A 15093-nucleotide genomic window follows, 5' to 3' on the forward strand; every position below is an offset into this window, starting at 1 on the left:
TATTTTAAACTGTGAATGGCACCTCACATACTTGAAGCTGTGATGATTTTCCTTTAGAATTCATTGAGGCATGAATAGGAATTAAATAAATTAATCAAAAATATTTGTGTTTTCACATGTCTATATTCAAAATCACAGATGTTCAGTCTGTGTATACACGTGTGTGTTGATTATTAGACAAGGCAGACATCACGTATGGAGTTTATATTTTCTTTTTAAATAACTGTCATGTCTGGCAGCTCTTGCAATCAGATTCATCATCTGAATACACTGTTGTGTCAAACATATTTGCTTTTCCAAGATAAGTTTATAGGATCCTATTGTTTGTGATTTTCTTTTCTTTTATGTATTCATTTCCTACTATTTACTACTATGTAATATGACGAAGCCAGAGTTGACGGGCAGGAAGAAGAGTGAAAAGAGAGACAATACATGAAAAGATAAGAATAAGAGGACAGATCACAAGTGGAAAAACCCAATCGGTCTTTAACCTGCACCTGTAAGGAAAAAAAACAGAAAAACATACAGCACTTAAAAATAAAGAAAATAAAGAAAAAGGAAAAGAAGAATATGAGCAATGCGCAGCAACCCAGAATACTAAAGGCCTGAGGCCACACACACCCCACAACAGGAGAAGAAGTGAGGCTGCAGACAGATCACTAACAGCTAAAGGGAAGAGAGGGCAGCACTGCACTGTCATAAAGCTCCTAGCCTGTCAATGAATATTTGAATCCAGCCTTTACATTACTGCCATCTTGTGCTTGCAGTTAGCTATTGTTGCCACTATTGTGCATATTTCATTTCACTGAAAAGCGTAGTCGTCTCCGTCTCTGAGGTTGTGTCCAACTATAGTTGACACTGACTGGAGTTGGCCAAGCTGAAGGGCCAGCAGCTATCTTCTGTTGGTTTGTGCATGCGCATTGTAGGTTAACCTCTGGCCTGACTGTAAACTAAAGAGAGACCAGAATGAGAGGCAAGTTGCTGCTGGTCTGCTTTCACTGCTCAGTTAGTACAATCTGCACTTTGTACGGACACAACGAGCATGATCAAGAAAGATAACCTTAGTGACTTATGATCGTAACAGATGAGTCTCATCTTGCTACCTACCTTGCCTAACATGTATGATGTAGAGAAGATGGAGTGTGAATAAGTTGTTAATAATTCCTTTAAAAGCCACCATACACCACTGATATTAAGTAATACATTTTTTATATCAATTTATGAGGATAGTTTTCTTAGTGATGCATAAGACTGTAGAACTACATGTGATTGTTTGCTTCCATAGATAATTCACTTACCGTACGTTGCCTAAATGCATAGTTTGGGTGAGGTTGAGATAGAGCAACAAAACTATTTGGATGAGTCTTCACATATCGTTCTCAGCAGAGTTTCCTGTACAGTGGATTCTTATGTTTGAGCGTGTAACCCATTTGGGAACTCCTTTGTCCTGTTTAGAGATATCTGGATTGTTCCAAATGGGTATTAGTTTACATGACATAAGTGAAGAAAACAACAAACAAACCCCACCACGGTGTCAGGGAGGTGTTCATGGTAAGGTTTTTAAAGTTATAATGCTTAGTTCCAATAAAAGGCAGATCAGTGTTTTTAAAATTATTCATAATGGTTTGTTTTTCCATAACAATAATGAGATGTTTGAGTGTTTATTAGGAATTTGTGAGAAATGATTTTAGGCAGAATCATCATTTTAATTGCAGCAACTCTCTCCATGAGTGATACAAATATGTTAGATCAACCTCTACCATTTTAGTAAAGGGAATGTGATTCAACTATACTGAAAGCCTGGTGGAAAAATGTATGCCTAAATATCTAATGTTATCTGGCTGTAGTGGATGTGTTTAGAGGCAAAACTGTTGGTTTACTCCAGTTGATGAAGTCAGAGAAGGAGGGACAAACAGGGTGAAGTGGAGACACCTGGGAGGAAACAGCTGAGCTGAATACGCTTAATGACACAAGGGGACTCAAAACTAACCATGATGCACACAGAACAAGAGACTATCACAATAAAACAGGAAATAGTGATGGAGACTATAATACATGAACTTGACATAGACAAAATGGGAAGCAAACATGGAGACATGACTGTCTGGGGGGGGGGAGACAACCTTCAGGGCACTGAGGGACCAGATGGATATAAGATACAAGTGAGGAGACAAACAATAACAGACACAGAGACGAGACCAACTTCACTCAGGACACTTCGGACAAGCGACAAAGACAGACATGGCAACATAGGGAGGCAAGAATACAAGGAGGACTCCAAGGTCAAAATTTTACACAACAAGACTCTAAACACAAAATACTGAGATAAAACCCAGGACCATGAACCCACAAAACACAAACCACTGAGTTGATGACCAAGGAACCATGACAGAGCCCCCCTTATCCTATACAGCTTCTAGACGTCCTTAAACAAAGATCAAACCTAACCTGCAGCGGGCAGACAAATGGGTTTGAAAGGAGGGCCTGAACCAAACACATAAGTAAAATCAAACTAAGCAGAAAAAAAAAAATCACACAAATTGCCCCAGGCTGTCCAGGGAGATAAAAACAGGTTCATGAGGCTAGTACGCCATTGGAGAGGTGCAGGGACAGACACCTATAAAGTGCTCAGGGCTTCTCAAAAGGCAAACAGCTGTGACAAAAGAATTCTGGGGTCTCCCCGGTGACCAGCAGTAGAGACAGCAGGGCCTGGGGGCTGACTGAGTGGCCAGCTCCGGTGTCATGGCCAGAGGCTGGCAACAAAGGAAGTCCCCTGGAGGACAATGCCAGAGACGACATTTTACCTCTGGTGGCTTTGCAGGGGGCCAGCAGTGAGGGCAGCAGCGGAACAGATTCACAAATGACCAATAACACAGATTGGCTTGAAGTGGCCGCCAAGGCCAGCATGAGGCCAGCATTGATGGTGGAGAGTCTTGGACTCCAGCAGTGTGGAAGACTTGGGCACTGGTTCTGGGTGCCCAGGACTGGAGCAGAGATATACTGGACTCAGGGAATGAAATCAGTATCACTTTAGCTTTATTGCTGATTATATTCAGAAGATACCAGAATAATGTCCCAGTATGCGGCAGCACACTGTATGAATTTGCAAAGAGGACCCAAAACACAGACACCAAGGAACGTGGACAAAACTTGAATTTTAACAGAAAGCGAGCCGTTTATTAAGGCTGGTAAAAACTGGACAAAACAAAAGGCAGAGATGACGCTAAACGATAACCTAAACTGGGGAAACAAGAGATAAATATATAAAACCAAAACATAAAACTCGACGTGGATACAAGGATACCTGAAACCTGGAGAATAGAACATGGAAACGTGGCACAAAAGGCAACAGATGACCTGACAATGAATGAACAGAAACACACAGGGGGTGTCCAAATTCATGGGCTGCATCCTCCTGAGGACGCATTTGCAGCCAACAAATGCGTCCTCCTTTGCCCTGAATTTGTAGGCTGGGTCAGGTGTGTCCTTCCTGGCCCACCATATCCCAGAATTCACAGCGTGCCTCAGCCAATTCCAGTTTCCAACAATGGCAGTCGCTACTAAGTTTTAATATTACTCTTATTACTCTTTCTGAGTCACAAAATAAACTTTTAACATATTTCAGTTTATCAAGACATCACATATTTGCAAAAGTGCTTCGACATTTTCGCAGACGTCTGTTACCCACTCGATAGCTAGCCAGGAGCTCGAGGGTCACTAGAGCCGACGAGAACGGCAAACGCCCGGCACATCATTTTCAGATCACCGCGGTCTTTCGCTACTCAGGTTAAACGTGATTTATAAGTCACTTAAATAAGTGTTTTATTTGTTCGAGAGTAAATCAGTTTGGCTGCGATTAAAGTCATTAGATTAGATTAGATTAGATTATATAAAATAAAACTTTATTAATCCCTCGGGTGGGTTCCTCCTTGGTTTTCACACAGCTGAATAAATGTCAAACAGAAAACTGATTAAACAGTGTCATCTTTAGGCCGTGTGCAGGTATGGAGGACCCACAGTGCAGTCTCTGGAGACAAAATGTGGACTCAAAAAACAGTTTTAATGCTGAACTCAAAGTAACAAATTTCAAAATACAAAAATAACTCAGGCAGGCAGGCATAACACACAGCATGAATGAGGGTAGATTGCGACACTGACACAGAAACACAAGGCTTAACTACACAGAGGGAGCAATAAGGGGAAGCAAAACCAGATACGTTAACATGAGACATGGACTTTCAAAGTAAAACAGGAAACATAACATAGAGACATGGACTTGACAAGGGGACACCTCAGACAGGGGAGACAGAGCAACTAAGAGACACAGACAGAAACCAGAACATCAACAAAGAAACCAGAAGAAACAATAAATAATGGCAGAATCAAAGTACAATAGTAAAGAAAACTCAAAGCTCTGGGACAACGACTCAGGTCTCCTAACAAACAGAAGTGTAAGATGGTTTAGAATTTACACCAGTGTCCTGTTATATTTTCGATAGCAAGGAGGAGACAGCTGAGTTTATTAAACTCCATCGAGACAATGGTGACGCAAATCTAAATGCTAGACCGTCCAATTTCACAGCCATTTACTTCTGGCCTACCCGACCTTCTAAAGACCCGGCCCACATAGACCTCGAAGGACGGGTCCTCAGGAGGATGCAGTCTATGAATTTGGACACCCCTGCAGACTAAATACACACAAGGGTGGTTAGGGGAAGTGGAAATACATGGAGAAACAGCTGACACTAATCTGACATGAGACAAAGGAAGCAAAGCCAACTACACTGACATAGGACACAGACCTTCAGAATAAAACAGGAAACATGAGGCGCAGACATGGCAATACAAACTTGACAACATAAGACATGAACATAAGCATGAAGCATATAAAGGGCGAAGGAGGCTTAAGTTAAGCCTGTGACAAAAGACATTTGTGTAGAAGTCTTTGAGATTTCTGAGGTAAAATCCCATCATATTTTAGAGATTTTGATTAAAAGCCACATTATAACCATCCAAAAGTATACACGTCACGAGCTACGATGCTACAAAATGACACTACGCATTATTTTAGAGCAGGGGTCTAAAATAAATTTTCCGTAAAGCAGTTGTAATATCCACAGGTGTAGGTGGGAGGCAGGCAGAGATGTGGACCCAAAAACACAAGATCAAAAGGAAACAGGAAGTACAAATACTGAGACTAAGACTCATTGGCTTGACACAAGGACTGGAGAGAAAAACAGACAAACATGGGTACATGATCGGGAAGGCTAAAAGACCAGCTTAGCAAAACTTCAATTTAGAGACGTGTATAGACACAACTCAAACTGGGAGCTGCTTCCAGAAGGCCCTATAAGCTGAAGGTTTGTTACTCCCACTCTACTTTTAAATACTCCAGGATCCATAAGTAAGCCAACAGTCTGTGGGTGAAGTGCTCTAATTGGGTTTATGTGCTCTTTAAGATAAGATGGGGCCTGATTATTCAAGACCTTGTATGTGAGGAGAAGGATTTTAAATTTGATCCTGGATTTAACAGGGAGCCAACAAAGATACGCCAATACAGGAGAAATATGCTCTCTCTTTGTGGTCCCAGTGAGTACTCTCACTGCAGCAATTTGGATCAACTGAAGAATTTTCAGGCAGTTTTTAAGACATCCTGATAATAATGAATTACAGTAGTCCAGGACAGAGGTAATAAATGCATGAACTAGTTTTTCAGCATCACTGATATTGTGCAATTGGAGGAAAGCAGTCCTACATATTTGTTTAATATGTACATTGAAGGCAATATCCTGGTCAAAAATTATTCCTCACAGCGTTACTGGACATCAGTAATGCCATCCAGTAAGTATGCAGTTAGACACCATGTTTCTCTGATTTTTATTGGTGAGTACAATGACCTCAGTTTTATCTGAATTTAGAAGCAGGAGATTAGAGGCCATCCAGGTCTTTGTCTTTTATCTAGCTTCATGGACAGATAAAGGTGGGTATCATGTGCATAGCAATAAAAATTAAATAGGTATAATTCAAACCACTGCAGCACAGTACCTTTAATCCCTACAGCATGCTCTAATCGCTCAATCAACAGTATTGAACGCAGCCCTGATGTCTAGCAGGATAAGCACAGAGATAAGTCCATTGTTAGAGGCCAAAGAACATTGTTTTCAACTTTCATTAATTCTGTTTGTGTGCTGAGATGAGCTCTGAAACCTGATTGAAACTCTTTAAATAAACCACTGGAACTGCAGATGATCTGTTAGATGTTTCACTAAATTCTGAGATTAGAGGAAGGTTTTTGTTTTGTGCCCTGTTTAACCTTGCTCTCTTATCTGTCTTCAGTGATTCATTCAGTGAAACAATGCTTGACTCTTCTTTTTTGTCATTGTTGCTTTGCTGTGGACAGGTCTGAGTACAAACCCACTTCAACGCATTATCACAAAACAGCAACCAATTACCTAAGATGTACTCACCTGCAATATGCCTGCCCACCGTTCACTGCTCTCTCAGTCCATTCAAACACGTAGGAACAAGCAGTTAATGCAGATGAGGAGTATGGAGCTAGTTCAGGAGCAGCAGGCAATAATAGTAAAAAAAGACAGAGTTCACAATATCAGACAATATTCTTCAGGCCTAGGACAATGGAAGGCTTAAGGCTCCACTGGAGAAAAAGAAACAGCATGGCAAGACCAAAGATTAAAGGCCTTTCAACACCAGTTTGACCTACTTTGACTAGAGGCCCAGCTCCAACCCTTTTCAGGCTTGAGACATTTATTATAATAGACTCTATTATAATAAATGTCTCAAGCCTGAAAAGGGTTGGAGCTGTACTCTTGAAGCCTCTATTAAATAGAGGCTTCAAGAGTACATTGATTAAGATGGATCTTTACAAGAAACTACAACCAAATGATTTGGGGTTTTTTTGTTTTTTGTTGGGGGTGGGGGGGCATTGCAAAAATCAAGTGAAGATGTAGATTTGTAGTGGCTGTAGCTCAGGAGTTAGAGGTCATCTACTAATCAGAAGGTTTGTGGTAAAATCCCTGCTATGACAGTCTGCATGCCTAAGGATCCTTTGACAAGGTACAGAAGCGTAAGCTGGTCTCCGATGCATTCACTGGAGTGTGAATGTTGGATACTTAGGTGTAGAAAAATGCGCTTGTGTGAATGGGTGAATTAGGCATGTTGTATAAAGCGCTTTGAGTACTTAAGTAGAGTAGTAATATTTCCTTTTATTTGTTTTAACTCTTTTATTTACAGTAAGTTATAAGTGTGATATACCTGTTACGGGAAGTCTGTTAAGAGAGCCTCCGTGCAAAAAGAATAGGAATTCTAGTAGGGACCAGCAACAAACCACCACGCACACACTGCAATGGGTTACACAAAATTTATTTGTTCTTCCTCTAGGCAAACTACCGGCTGAAGACAACCCCGGCCAGGGATCCAAAGCCCAAAGACCACCGCGGTCCGAGTTCTTCGCCTAGTTACAAACAGGGGAGAGAGGGTCACTGCACGAACACGCAACCAACCGTATCAATCCTGCAGCTCCCTAAAACAGGTTTGCCACCCACCTTTTCAGGCTTTAACTTTGTTCGAGGCTGGGTCTCCACATTACCTCCCGGCAGTTAAACTTCCCCGAGCTGGTCCAGTTCTTCTTATCGGGGCGCAGGAGGTCTCCAGTCTAGTGCTCGTTTTCCTCTTTTCCAACACGTCCCTTTTTTTCCAGCACGTCCTCTCTTTTCCAGCACGTCCTCTCTTTTCCAGCACGTCCTCTCACAGCTCCATAGGAATACGTCCTCCTTTCCACGTCCTCCGTTTCGTTAAAAGCAAAAACCAGGCCAGGCTAAAAAAAGAATCCTTTCTATTAAAAATGCGCACACTTTGTCCTGGATCTCCGGGGCTCTCCTGCTTCACCGAGGTCCTACTAAAAACAACAACAACACTTCCTGCTTCCTCTCCCCTTTATAAAGAGGAACTCCAATCAGCCGCTCCCTGTATTCAACTCCGCCTCACTGGCAGCTGGGCTAGAGTAAAATCTCCCCTCCCACACCGGTGCAACAACCGTAAATAAACACAAAAACATGCAATTAATCCAAAACAAACTCAAAAACAAAACCAACAAAACTTAGGGGGGGGGGGGGGTTTCTCTCCGTCCTTTCCCACCATGCTATACTCCGTAACACCCACCCCAACTTTTTCCTAGCCCGTCCTCGGGCACTCTACTAAGTATATCGAGGTGGGGGCTTCCCGAGATTTTCACGGGCAGATCTCCTTAAACCCTCCTGAGTTGCAGGGGCGGACTTGTTGGAGGACGGATAGTGACCTGGCCCTGGCATCTGCTGTGCCATACTCCATAGAAGTAACCACTGGTCTGAGGCTGTCGCTATATCATGCGCAGCTGCCGTTCCTGGTTCTAAGGCGCCACCTCCTGTTTTATCATTGACGGAAGGCAAGAAAGTACATATGCGCAGGCGATTACGATGGACCACTCTAACAGGCCCATCTTTACCTTCTGGCCGAACTCTGTAGACTGGGTTCATAGGGTTTGGCTGGCCAACTACAATTTGGATCTCTTCCTCCCAGTGTGCTGCCAGTTTGCCCTGTCCGTCCCTTCTTGTCGTATGGACTAGAACCCTTTCCCCCGGGAGCAATGGTGCTGCCCTAGCCCCAACATCATACCTGTCCTTCATCCGGCCTGCAGCCTTCTGGCTGCTCTTTTCCACCATCTGGTATGCCAGCCTCAAGCGCTCATGATGTCTCCTCACCCACTCCTGCGTCGTGGTTGACTCCATGGGTCTCTTCGTCCCCATAAACAGCTCGCCTGGCAGACGAGCATTCCATCCAAACATCAGGTAATGGGGGGTGTAACCTGTAGACGCATGGACAGAGTTATTATAAGCCTGGAGCAGTTCGGGCAAACATTGTACCCACCGAGTCCGCCTCTCTTCCTCTAGGGTGGACAGCATATTTATTAATGTCTGATTGAAACGTTCACAGGCCCCATTTCCCTGAGGATGATAGGCAGTAGTTCGACTTTTCCGACAATTATAATACTGACAGAGCTCCTTTATGAGGGCGGACTCGAAATTAGCACCTTGATCCGAGTGCAGTTGTTCTGGGCATCCAATTGGCTGAATAATATGTCTCAACAACATCTTCGCTGTAGTTGCAGCGGTCTGGTCCCTGGTAGGTATTGCCCAAGCATACTTTGTAAACAAATCAGTGGCGACCAAAATGTACTGGTATGAGTCTGCCGGTCTACCTAATGTCAGGAAATCAACTGCCACGGTTTGGAGAGGTGCGTGTGTAAGAACAGGACTAAGTGGGGCCCGACCGTCACCACGACCTTTATGACGTACACACCGTTCACAGGATGTTGTCCAGTCCCGCACTCTCTTCTCCATTTGAAGCCAATAAAAACTACGGCGCAGCATCGAAAGTATCTTTGCCACCCCCAAATGACCATTCCTTTCATGGAAAGCCTTCCATGTTGGTTGCTGTTCCTCCAAAGGAACAAGGATTTGGTAGTACGCCTCACAGGTGTTGGAATCCACCCCCCTGCGGACCAGAACACCCTCCAACAACTCCAGCCGTGACCATTGTTTCATGTAGTTTAAGACTGCAGTAGGCTCCTGGCGTCTTTCCTCCCCAGATGGCATCTTTCCTCGGGCCATGTAGTATCTCACTCTATGCAGCGTGGGGTCCTGCTCTTGTAAGCCTTGCCAGCATCCTGGATCCCAATCGATGTTCACAGCCTGAACCCATGCTTTTTCGTCCACACTCTGTGGAGGCACCAAATCCTGGGGTTGCACCTGCAATGGCATTCTAGACAGAACATCAGCATTCACATTTTCCTGGCCAGGCCGATACTTAATATCAAATTGATAATTTGCGAGCTGGGCTACCCACCGTTGTTCCACTGCGCCCACTTTTGCAGTCGATAAATGGACCAATGGATTATTATCAGTATAAACTGTGAACAGAGACCCCCATAGATAATCTTTAAATTTCTCAGTCACCGCCCACTTCAAAGCGAGCAGCTCCAGTTTAAAGGAGCTATAGTTTGCATCATCCCTTTCGGCGGGTGCTAAGCTTCTGCTAGCATAGGCTATCACACATTCCTTCCCATCTTGTACTTGAGACAGTACTGCACCAAGGCCCACTTTACTGGCATCCGTATAAAGCCGGAAGGGTAATCTGAAATCAGCAAAAGCTAAAATAGGAGCCTCGAGCAATTTCTGCTTCAGAAGATCAAAGGACTGCTGACAATCCTCATCCCAATTTATGGGGATATTCTGTTTTTTATTCTTCGGTACTCCCACTAGCAGCGAGTTAAGAGGCCTAGCAACACCCGCAAACCCTGCAATGAACCGCCGATAATAACCGGCAAAGCCCAAGAAGGAACGCACCTGATGAATAGTCTGCGGGGCCGGCCACTTCTGTACAGCGGCAATCTTATCAGGGTCCGGAGCCACACCCTCACTGTTCACCAGGTGACCCAGGAACTTCACCTGTTGCTGGAAAAGAACACATTTATCAGGTCGCAACTTCAGCCCATAGCTCTTCAATCTTGCAAACACTGCCTGCAGATGTTCTAGGTGGCTGTCAAAATCCGGTGAATATACTATCACATCGTCCAGATAGACAAAAGCGGACTCTGTGATTTGACTTCCCAAACAACTCTGCATCAACCTTTGAAATGTTGCTGGAGCATTACACAATCCAAAAGGCATTCTTTCAAACTCATACAAGCCAAAAGGAGTACAAAATGCAGTTTTTTCCCTGTCAGCTTCAGAAACTTTCACTTGCCATTACCCACTTGCTAGATCAAGGGTGGAGTAGTATTTTGATTTAGTCAGCATCGTCAAGGTCTCTTCAATTCTAGGTAATGGATGGGCGTCTTTATGTGTCACTGCATTCAACTTGCGGTAATCCACACAAAATCTCAATTCCCCATTCTTTTTCCTTACCAGGACAATGGGTGCTGCCCAGGGACTTGTACTCTCTCGCACCACCCCTGATCGAATCATATTATTCAGCAATTCTCGCACTTCCTGATACATTTTAGGGGGGATTGGCCTATACCGCTCTCTAATAGGAGGTGCCATACCTGTCGGAATAGAGTGCGTAATTACATCTGTGTGGCCATAATCCTCTTCGTCGGCAGCAAACACATCGCCCCACTTCCTCAAGAGACCATTTAACTTTTCCTGCTCCTCCATAGATAGATTCGACCGCCCTTGTGTCATAACTTCAATGTGAGGAGCTTTACCAGATGGTTCCGAGCTCACCTGGGATACGCCCACTTCAACGATGCCTGGCCTGGTTTGCTCAAACGTGACTTCAAAAGGTTCCTGAATGTCGACATTTTCCGTGGAGAATGTAGCCAGGGCCTCATAACGTCGTAACGCAATAGGAAAAGGATTGAGATTCCTTACTTTGATGGGGACCCGGCCTCTATAGACAGTTCCTAGCGATCGAGCAACGGCAACTGTACTAGGCCCTTCCAATGGCTCCACCAAGATACATTGTCCTTTCCTCAGTGTCTGTGGGGCCCTAGCCCAAATCACCTGCTCACTGTGCTCAGGGATCTTCACCGGGTGGCGGTAAGCGGGTCGCAGGGTCCCTACTTGTGGTACGGGGACAGCTGCCTGAATTCTTTGACAGTCCTGAAAAGCAGATGCCCACGCTTGTTGAGCGTCTACAGTCGAGCCAACAGGCCAGGTCTGGGTCTGCGTCTGAGGTTTCAAAAAAAACACATCCCAACATGGAACGATGATGTTCATACCTAATATAGGTAATGCATTAGAATTATTGGGGTCGTCCTTTGAAATCACAATTCCCATATCTTTCAGGGTAATGTCTCCCACCTGTACTTCAGCTAACACATAGCCCACGTAAGGAATAGCCAATCCATTCGCGGCCTTCAGCTTTAGCCAATTAAGATCACTCTCTTTCCCCGGCTCCTGTTCACCAAACAATCTCCTAAAACAGGCTTGTGGCATTAATGTTACATTAGACCCAGTATCCAGCAAAAATGTCACTTCTTTACCATCAATGAATACTTCTACTTGACGGCATGCCCCTAAAAATTGAGGGTGGTTTAACTGAGTTGGACCACTATCATCCTTTCCAATCACCTGGCCCATAGCGACTGGATTTACTCGTTTAAAGCCATCTGAGATGAAGTGCCCCGACACTCTCTTGCCATGTGTCCACTAACTCCACACCTACTACAAATAGGCTGCCCATGCTCATCCCACTTGTGCCGTGGTCGCTCCACTAACCGTGGGGTTTGCTTTGTCACCGGGGGTGGCTCGGACACTTCAACACCTCCCCTATATTGAGGGGAACTAAGGTTCCACCTTTCTCGCTCACCTCTAGGAGCTGAAAACGTCCGTGGCATTGGTGCTGGTCGGACAAATTCCCTCAGCTCCTCCTGAAGAGTATTTTTGAGATCCATAATTTGCTCCTTCATTTCTGCAAGGATCTCCACTTTAAACTTATCTCTCCAATTCAGAGTATCCTGCCACTTTAAATCCCCTCTTACTACAGCACAAGCGGAGTCTTCATGTACGCCATACAGCGCATCCGCTTCCAATTGCAGAGCCTCTTTACGCACCTGTTCAAATGAGAGGTCAGGATCGTGCCTTAATAAACGCCGCAGATCACGCTGTATCTCACCCTCCCTAAGACCCAAGACAAACTGATCACGCAGGTGCAGGTCAGCCCGCCGAAACCCTTGTGGCTCTTTTGTCTGCAGGCGATGGCCCAACTCCCTTAAGCGTAACGTGAACTTTCTAATAGGCTCTTCTGTCCTTTGTCTACATTCATAAAACATGGCACGCAGGGTACCCACGGCTGTTTTGTCCCCATACAGTTCTTTAAGCTGAAGAAAGATTTTATCTGGCGTATCCCGCTCCGCTTGTTCCAGAATAAGAATTTCACGTCGTGATTCTCCTCCTAATGCACTCAATACAAAATCACATTGCTGTTCTATCGACCACTTTTGAGCACGGAGCATTGCGCTAATTTGACTCTCCCAATCTTCATAATTCGTATTAAGCCCACAAAATTTTGGTACCCAGGGCGCACCGATAAAAAATGGTGACGCCATATTCCTGGTTTCAGATAACTCATCCGCCATATTAATCAGTCTAAGGCAGGTAGGTTTGTATACTGGTCACAAATCCTGTCGACAAACGCCAAATGTTACGGGAAGTCTGTTAAGAGAGCCTCCGTGCAAAAAGAATAGGAATTCTAGTAGGGACCAGCAACAAACCACCACGCACACACTGCAATGGGTTACACAAAATTTATTTGTTCTTCCTCTAGGCAAACTACCGGCTGAAGACAACCCCGGCCAGGGATCCAAAGCCCAAAGACCACCGCGGTCCGAGTTCTTCGCCTAGTTACAAACAGGGGAGAGAGGGTCACTGCACGAACACGCAACCAACCGTATCAATCCTGCAGCTCCCTAAAACAGGTTTGCCACCCACCTTTTCAGGCTTTAACTTTGTTCGAGGCTGGGTCTCCACATTACCTCCCGGCAGTTAAACTTCCCCGAGCTGGTCCAGTTCTTCTTATCGGGGCGCAGGAGGTCTCCAGTCTAGTGCTCGTTTTCCTCTTTTCCAACACGTCCCTTTTTTTCCAGCACGTCCTCTCTTTTCCAGCACGTCCTCTCACAGCTCCATAGGAATACGTCCTCCTTTCCACGTCCTCCGTTTCGTTAAAAGCAAAAACCAGGCCAGGCTAAAAAAAGAATCCTTTCTATTAAAAATGCGCACACTTTGTCCTGGATCTCCGGGGCTCTCCTGCTTCACCGAGGTCCTACTAAAAACAACAACAACACTTCCTGCTTCCTCTCCCCTTTATAAAGAGGAACTCCAATCAGCCGCTCCCTGTATTCAACTCCGCCTCACTGGCAGCTGGGCTAGAGTAAAATCTCCCCTCCCACACCGGTGCAACAACCGTAAATAAACACAAAAACATGCAATTAATCCAAAACAAACTCAAAAACAAAACCAACAAAACTTAGGGGGGGGGGGGGTTCTCTCCGTCCTTTCCCACCATGCTATACTCCGTAACATACCTTCTATACTAGGGGAGTATTTTTTATACAACCAACTTAAGCCATAAGTTGCACCTTACTAAAACCACTTAATGAAGCTTAATATTAAAGTTTCAGCAACACAAGCTGTATGGGATTTCTATGGGAAATAATTAAAAATAGCATGATATTTAAAAATAAAAGCCTTGCCCTGCCTCAGCTATGAGCAGCAGATGGTGCTGATATACAGCTGAAGTTCAGACACTCCAGGCCAGTGCAGAGTCTTTCAGGTCAAAGCCCAACCTGGTGTCGGATAGCTTTGTTACCACATCTCTAATCTCTCTAACGTGTCTCTCTCACCTTATCTTCTTAAATTTGAGAGATGAGATGAGATCAAGATGCTCACCACATGTCAAACCACTTATGTTGATAGAATTGTCATGTAAATGTAAAACATAAAACATTAGTCAGCTGGTTATGAAATCAGTATGTGCTGTGAGAGGACTGCTGATCAGTTTCCATAGTAACCATTAGACTCACTGCCCTCATCTGGATAGAAAAGAAAACGCCAACGCTCCAGCAGCATCATTTTGCACGTCCTCTACTGTGAAAATAACAAATAACATAATCCTTCAATGTTCCTGCATTTGCATTGCAGATGTGTTCTCCCCCTTGCCCGGTTGTACCACTCTAATAGAGCCTTGGGTGACATTGCATTCATGCCCCTATAAATTGCTTGAAAATAAAAGACAAATTGTGTGGAAGGAACTGGCTGGGATGCTGAAAATGTGAGTAATATAAGAGTGCAGTGCGTGGTGTAGCCCCATAGTTCTCGTGGTAAAGATAGATGTGGTCTATACGGTTCTGTGTTGACTACCACAAGGTGAATGAGGGTCACAGTTTGACACTTATCCCATGCCCCAGGCACGGCTTGTTTTTTCATGACACTGGATTTAACCAAGGGCTACTAGCAGATTCCCTTGTCCCTAGAGTCTACAGAGAAAGCGACTTTCTCCACTGCATACAATTTGTACCAATTCGTCATACTTCTA

The 15093-nt window shown here is 44.5% G+C and overlaps 1 protein-coding gene across 1 annotated transcript; it reads right to left on the minus strand.

Annotated features, from left to right (window-relative positions):
• Positions 1 to 10681: 10681 nt before the first annotated feature.
• LOC147309852 (uncharacterized) lies at positions 10682 to 13939 on the minus strand. Its single transcript, XM_086269689.1, has 2 exons — positions 13491 to 13939; positions 10682 to 13399 (listed from the first exon to the last, which is right to left on the minus strand). The coding sequence occupies exon 2, from the start codon at positions 12138 to 12140 to the stop codon at positions 10803 to 10805; it is 1338 nt and encodes a 445-aa protein (XP_086125815.1). The 5' UTR covers positions 12141 to 13399; positions 13491 to 13939; the 3' UTR covers positions 10682 to 10802.
• Positions 13940 to 15093: the final 1154 nt, after the last annotated feature.

Source organism: Aulonocara sp. 'chitande type north' Nkhata Bay, linkage group LG17, assembly GCF_057382095.1.
Source record: "Aulonocara sp. 'chitande type north' Nkhata Bay isolate Kocher_YH1m ecotype deep benthic linkage group LG17, A_spYH_male_GT1.1, whole genome shotgun sequence".
NCBI lineage: Eukaryota > Metazoa > Chordata > Actinopteri > Cichliformes > Cichlidae > Aulonocara > Aulonocara sp. 'chitande type north' Nkhata Bay.

Excerpts from the sequence above, each read along its gene's own strand:
- LOC147309852 (XM_086269689.1), bottom strand. The coding sequence starts at position 12,140 with ATGGGCCAGGTGATTGGAAAGGATGATAGTGGTCCAACTCAGTTAAAC.